This window comes from Octodon degus, unplaced genomic scaffold (genome assembly GCF_000260255.1).
Source record: "Octodon degus isolate 3935 unplaced genomic scaffold, OctDeg1.0 scaffold00123, whole genome shotgun sequence".
Classification (NCBI taxonomy): Eukaryota; Metazoa; Chordata; class Mammalia; order Rodentia; family Octodontidae; genus Octodon; species Octodon degus.
The window spans coordinates 4,825,105-4,832,437 of NW_004524699.1; the positions used below are offsets into that span (position 1 = coordinate 4,825,105).

Here is a 7,333-nt window from a genome sequence, read left to right on the forward strand (position 1 = left end):
AAAAAAAAAAAAAAATTAGAGGGGGCCGGGAGATAGCTCAGTAGAATAAACACTTGCCTGGCAAGCGCAAGGTCCTGCGTTCAATACTAGTTCCACAAAAACGAACAAACCAACCAACCAACAAACAAAACTTTTAGAGGAGAATTTTCCAGAAGCAGTTGAAGACACACATCTTCCATCTTAGCACACTGAGTTCTAAGCAGAACATGCAGGACCTAAGTGTACCCCTCACAACTCACAGGGGTACTCAGGAGACCAAAGACAGAGGGAAGCACAAAAAGCAGCCAGTGAGAGGACAGAACAGCAGGCCTGAGAATGGATCCAACCTTCAGCAGCCGTGGGAGCCTGAAGAAAACCTGAGCGCACAGCCCTGAGGAGACCAGCACCCGCCCCGAGCTCTCGCCACCACACCTCATTCAACAGGGTGAAATGCAGACAGAAGAAGCAGAAGCAGAAGCAGAGCAAGAAGAACAGGAAGAAGAGGAAGAGGAAGAAGACGAAGACGAAGCAGCAGCAGCAGCAGCAGCAGCAGCAGCAGGGGCTAAGGAGATGGCTCAGCAGAGTAAGTGCTTGCCTGGCAAGGGCAAGGTCCTGAGTTCAATCCCCAGTACAAAACAAAAAGGAGAACTGAAGGATACACTTTATTTGTTTATTTATTTGCAGAACTGGAGACTGAACTCAGGCCGTTTCTACAGAGCTATCTCCCCAGCCCCAAGGATATACTTTAGGCAGAAGTATATGAACCCAGCCAGAAGGGCTGGCTTTTGCTAAGTCAAGGGTCCACGCTAGAACTTTAATGTCACCACTGACACAGAGGACAAAATGTAGAATGAAAACAAAAAAACCTGGAAAACTTAATCCATGAAAAGGCTGGAAAGGAAAGAAAAAAAGGGGGGGGGGGGGGGGGCAGATGGCTCAGTGGAATAAGAGCTTCCCTGGCAAGCGCATGGGTCTGAGTTCAATCCCGGGTTCCGCCAAAAAAAAAAAGGAAAGTAAAATGACAACACACAAAATAAGACTAGGAAAAATGAAATATAAGGAGCCGGGGAGATGGCTCAGTGGAATAAGTGCTTCCCTGGCAAGCGCAAGGGCCTGAGTTCGATCCCCAATTCCACAAAAAAAAAAAAAAAAGAAAAGAAAATTGAAATATAACAATCCCAATAAATCTACAGGGACTAAGGCCAACAAGTAAAAGCCATAGATTTTAAGAGAAAAACCACATGTTTTGTAGGTGTGAAGAAACACTCCCTAAAAAGAAGGGCGCATAAGCCAACAGTAAAAGGTTAGAACAAAAGATATCAATTAAGGGCTGGTGAGATAGCTCAGTGGACTAAGCACCTGCTTAGACGAGTGCAGGGTCAGGAATTCAGTTTGATCCCCAGAACCACATGCCACCCTAGCCCCACCCCCGGGCACACTGAGCTGGCCACTGAGACTATAATCCCAGTGCCAGGGAGGCTGAAAACAGGAGGATCACTGAGTCTGAGCTGTGTAGTGAGACCCTGTAACAAATGCATTAAAAAGAAGCTATCAATTAAATGCTAATCAAAACCAGGTGTGGTGGCGCATACCTGAGATCCCAGCACTCAGGAGGCTGAGGCAGGAGGATCACTGTGGGACCAGCCTGGGCATGCATTCAAGGCCAGTCTGAACTACATAGCAAAAACCCTGTCTCAAAGAGGGGGGAAAAGTGCTAATCAAAAGGAAACTGGGATCCATCAGGCATGGTGGAGCAGGCCTAGAACCCAGCACTGCGGAGGCTGAGGCAGGAGGAGGCCTTGAGTTTGACACCAACCTGGACTACACAGCACACGCTGTATCAGAGACAGAGAGGAGAAAACTGGTATAATTCTATTAATATCAAACGAAATACACAGTAAAGAGGCTACACAGTAACACAAAGAACAAGGTGCTGCGACCCCACACCCCTATACCTCTAGAGACAGAAAGCAAAAACTGATGCCTCCAAGGAAAACTTGACAAATCCACAACCCTAGAGGGAGCGTTTTGGTTTCTTGCGGTGTGGGGCTGAAACCCAAGCAGGCTTACCGTGTGCTGTCGAGCTCCGCCGCACCCCCCCCCCATACTTGCATAGTGCAATTGGAAAGCTCAATTTGATGGACTATATCCAAGACGAGAATGTATATTCTTTTCAGGGCAACAAAAAAAGAAATGAACAACCTACAAAGAAAAGCTCAGCAGGTGTCAGCCAGCCTAGACCAGGAAACAGTCCAAAAACCACAAGCCTAAAGCGGAATTTGTCCTGTTCTTATAAATAAAGCTTTACTGTGTATTTACAGCTGTTTTTATCTTACAACAGCAAAACTAGGTAACTGATCAAATCCTGAGATATTCTTTATCTGGCCACCGAAAGGAAAAAGACAGTGGACATCCAACAAACTGTAGTATCTGCCCACAAAGCCGCAGAACAGGAAGCTGGTATCATAAGGGTCATCTCGAGGGTCAGAAATGAATGACTGAATCACGCCACACTATTCACTGTTCGTTACCAAAAGAACAGAACCACCTCAAGGGAAGAGGGGCAGGAATTAATGAAATAAAATCCAAATAAGAGACAGAAAATGCCGAAGTGTGATCCTCAAAATGGCCTCAGTCAATCCTGGAAGAAACTAATCAAAGACAAAAGGGAGAATCACAAAGAACAGAAAAAGGACAAAGCAGCCCGGCAGGGCCTGTCTGCACATCGAGGCTTCCCAGCTCCTTCTGGAGGCGACACTGCGACAGCCCCACGCTGAGAGCTCAGAGCAGCCGCGACCTCACAGAAGCCAACATGAATGAGGTGCCCTTCCCCCAAAGTGACATCCTTGGGCCACAGGGCTGCGGGGCTCACCTGAAGGGTGGAGTGGTGAAGGGTAGAAGTCCACAGGGGTCCGGGTGGGCGGGATGCGGGGATCCATGTAGGACGGCATCATCATCCAGCGGGGGTCGAAGCCCAGCATCTGGGGGTGGTGCGGGTAGAAGGGGCGCTGCGGGTGGGAGGGCGGAGGGTACACTGGCTGCCAGTGCTGCATCTTGTACAGCTGCTCCTGGCCAGAGAGGGAGAAAAGGGTCACAGGGGTGTGCAGAGAGACGACACCCCCCACGCATGCGCGCACACACTCCAGTCTCCCCACTGGCGGCACAGAAAGCCCCAGTACAAAAGACAGAATCAAACAGCTGGCCGTGGGAGCCCCTGCTTGCCATGCCTTCCGGCAGGGGCCTCTCCTGAAGTGGAGGGATGGTCACACCATTCCACGACAGAAGCCCCACTCCTGAGCCCCCAAGACAGACCAGGCTTCCAACGTAGTCCTGACACCAGCCAGCTCCAGCCACTTCCTCTCCTGGCCTGTCACCACCTCCTGGGGACGGCCCCTCCCTCTCTTCTCCACCCCCACCCCCGTGGTCTCCAAGATTCTCAAGAGCCTGCGGAGCTCCTCCCTCCCGTCCGCCTAACACGTGGCTGCAGGCCACCTATACAGCCTGCAGACCTGCCCAGCCTGTGCTCTCTTGTACTGTGATTGTCCCCCTCCTGTGCTCCACAAAACCCATGGGCAAGCCTGGACTAGAACACACGCAGCCACAACGGCCCCTGCTCTGCACCCTTCTGCCTGGCTTGCCAGCTCAAGGCTTCTGCAGCAAGCCCAGCCCTGCCTCTGCTCCCAGAGGATCGCGCCTTCCTGTGACATGCTGGGACCACGCATGCCTGGTCCACTGTGGCCCAAGGTGTGCTGGGAGGAATAGAGGCACACAGGCATGAAGGCCCCTACCGAGCCGCGAGGAGCTCCCCACCTGCCTCCCTCGGCACGCCTGCACTCACATGCCGGCAGGACTCACGAGGCACGCTGGCCCCCAGCACACCCCTCAGAGCAGCTTTCAGGCTCCTCCCCCTCCCCCTCAGGCGACAGTCCTGGGCCGGATTCCCAGGTACTTGAGGGGCCCCAAGGCATGCCCCCACCCCTGCCCACAGAGGGTGGAGCAGTTCCTTCTCCCGTCTGGACCTGGGGTCTCTGGGGGCCCCGACAGGCCAGGCTGCCTGGGGCTTCCAGACACAGCCCTGCTCCTGAGGGTGCCCGCAAGAGCAGGGAAGAGCAGGCGCGGCTCCTGCAGAGCCTCCCCACCGGCAGTCCTAGCCCGCTCTCGGCCTGGCCAAGGGCTGACACAGCGCACACCTGCAAGTGCACCACGCACAGCCATGAGGTGTTTCCAGGAGCCCCCCATGCAGAGCTGGCAGGTTCTACCCTGGAAGGTCCATCCCTCAGGCACACACGTCTGGGGACATTTTCGGTTGATATTAATAGTTTGTTATAAACCAGCTGCTGGGCCTGCCACACGCGACACCTCTGAGCTGTTTCCAGTATGACTCATGATCCTTACTGCCCTGTGGCTCAGCCCCAAGGAAGCGCAGCGGCCACCTGTGCCCCAGCTAGCACACAGGGTCTTCATCCACTGAGGTGCCAACAACCAGCCCACAGGCGTGGCTGCACCAGAGGCCCCAGGACAGGACCACAGCTCTCAGAATCTGCTCGGTCATGTACTTCACCCGGAGCCCACAGGCCCCTCGTGGCTCCTAGGGGACCCACGTGCCCTGGGCTGCACAGGACGGGGAGAGGCCGTGTCACCCTAAAACAGGAAAGCTGCTCTTCAGGCTGGGCCAGACGAGTTCAGTGCAGGTGCCAGCCGCGCTCCCTTCTTGGGGCTGTGACACAAGATCAGCACAGCATAGGGCTGCAAGCTCTTGGAGTGACCTGCCCAGGTTACACAGTGTGGTGTGCCACCCCCGAGTCACTGGGAGGTGAGGGTGTTGAGCTGGGGGGTTGGCGAAGGACAGGAGAGCCCCGCGCATCACCTCTGCCCACTCACCTGCTGCTGCTGGCGCTGGAACCGAGGAGGAAGTGACTTCTGGTACTTGCTGAACTCCTGTGCAGGGGACCCGGCCTCCCTGGCCTCCTCCTCACTGCCGCTGCTCTGAGCCACCACCAGGGAGGTGGAGGGCCCCTCTTCTTGGAATGGGGTGGGGGTGTCCTGCGCAGGGAACTCTGGGGAGCCTGGGAATGAACAAGCAGAGAGGTGCGCTGCAGGCTCACGTGGCTCAGCCACTCTGGATGCAGCTCTCAGCGTGCTTCAGACAGCCCACGACACCTTGGGAGGCTTCTCTGCTACACTTTACAAAGGACGCAAAGGAGCCTGCTTAAGGGGCATGTGGGCAGGGGGAATCATGCAGCAGAGCAGGATCTGTCACACACCTCCAAGTCAGGGAGCAGCTGTGACTTCAACCGCAGCCCACAGCCACCTCAACGCATCACAGCCTCTGGGAATGGCTCAGTCTCTGCCTGACTGCTTTGTCTATTGTTTTATTTTAGACAGGGTCTCGCTATGTAGACCAAACTGGCCTTGAAGTCTTGGCAATCCTCCTGCCTCAGCCTCCTGAGTGCTGAACTACAGGCCTTACACAGCACCACAACCAGCTCCCGCTGTCCTCAAGGACACTCCAGAGCCCATGCCACAGGTTTTGTGATGTTTGTGTTTTGGTCTTTTTGAGACAAGGTTTCACTGTGTAGCCCAGGCTGGCCTCAAACTCACAGAGAGGCTGGGGAGATAGCTCAGTAGAATAAACACTTACCTGGCAAGCTCAAGGGCCTGAGTTCAATCCCCAGTTCCGCAAAAAACAAAAACAAAAAAAAAAAAAAACCCTCACAGAGATCCTTCTGCCTCAGCCTCCAGAGTACCAAGATGATAGGTGTGCACCACCGTGCTCCTCTCCAAAGAGAATGGGCTTCGGGAAAAGCTCAATGAAATTTCTCCACAGCCCATGCCACTGAGCACAGGGAGCCTGGCCTCGATGCCAACACGGGTGATTCCTGGAGTCCTGGCCAGAAGGGAGGCTCTGCTTCGGGGCTGAGAGTTGGACTCTAACTGAGGAGACTTCAGGGAGGGACCGAGCCTGGGCCCAGGTCTCCTAATGAGCGGCCGAAAGCCGTGCAGGGCGTGCGCTGACTGCACTCCTGGGTGTCCCTGGCCCAGGGGTGCGGCACAGTGCTGCTCTGCGCCTCCTCCACAGCCTCAGAGCCTGCTCCCGTGGGAGCGACCACCAGGAAAGACACATTCAGCAGGCACACGGGGCCCTCCATCCGAGTGTCGTCCCCTGGCACCTGCGTCTCAGTGGAGCACGTCCCCAGCAAGTACCTGCCTGAGCCCACAGGCTGAGTGAGCTGCGCACACAGCTCGCCATTACCTCCAGGGCTGGAGGGGCTCGCGGGGCAGGGCTGCAGCAGTGAGGCTAAGAAAAGGAGACAGGCATGCTGACGCACTCCTGTCAGCAGCTCCGGGGAGCCGGAGGCAGGAGGACTGCCATGAGTTCTACACCAGCCTGGGCTACTCTACAGTGACTTTAGGGCCAACTTGGGTTACACAGGGAGACCAAAGACACAAAAACCAGAACGCTGAAATGGCAAGACAGCCCCATCCACACGACACTTGCCAATATATCCTCATCTTAGCCACAGACTCCACTAAGAAGTCAGGGTGACAAATTCCCAAGACGGAGGCGGGCAGCCCCAGGGCCGTCCTCTCACCTTTACGGCTGGCAGGCCCATTCTCCTGTGGGGCGGCCTTCTCTGGCACCGGCACGGGCACCGGCACGGGCACGGGGGACCGGGGCGCTTCCTTCTCCGCCTGCCTCTGGGCCTCGCTGGCCTTCTGGGCCTGCTTGCACTTTTGGTCCAGCAGCTTCAGCTTGGCCGCGCAGGCCGCCAGCCTCTCCTCACGGGCCCGGCGCTCCTCCTCCTCCCGCCGCTTGCGGGCCCGCTCCACAGCCTCGGACATCTCCGACTGGATGAACTTCTGCCGCGGGGGTGGCTTGTCCTCCTTATCCTCGGCCGACTGCTGCCGGAGCATGCCGCCCACGGAGGGCCTCTGCGAGGACCAAGGCTGGTGAGAGGCGGGTCCAGAGCCGGGCACAGGGGCCTGGTCCTCTGCGGGGTCAGCTTCCCTTATCACAGAACTCACCCTCCCACGACAACTCAAGGCCCCAAGAAAACAAATTCACGGCCACACAGCTTCACGTTGGTCTACACAAAAATGAAAAACTGCCAAGCACAGTGGCGCACACTCGGGAGGCTGAGGCTGGAGGATCACTCTATGTTCCAGGCCAGCCTGAGCTACATAACAAGTCCCTGTCTCCAAGGAAAAAATAAAGGTCATGTCTAGAAATATACTTTTTTTGTATCTTATCTATTCAAGTCTCTTGCGGGTTGCCAGCTACAAACCAAGCAGGGTACCAAAGCAGAGTGCAAAGAGCACAGGCGACCCTCACTGCTGCCGCTCTGACCTGAGC

General features: G+C 55.7%; 1 protein-coding gene across 10 annotated transcripts in view; it reads right to left on the reverse strand.

Annotated features, from left to right (window-relative positions):
• Prrc2b (proline rich coiled-coil 2B) overlaps positions 1–7,333 on the reverse strand; it is a 59,620-nt gene that overhangs the window by 35,153 nt on the left and 17,134 nt on the right. For all 10 annotated transcript variants that reach the window (XM_023700306.1, XM_023700304.1, XM_023700299.1 and 7 more), the window contains exons 11-13: positions 6,573–6,912; positions 4,861–5,045; positions 2,852–3,047 (exon numbers count right to left, since the gene is read on the reverse strand). In XM_023700306.1, coding sequence (XP_023556074.1) covers positions 2,852–3,047; positions 4,861–5,045; positions 6,573–6,912 — 721 coding nt within the window. The remainder of the gene's footprint in view (positions 1–2,851; positions 3,048–4,860; positions 5,046–6,572; positions 6,913–7,333) is intronic.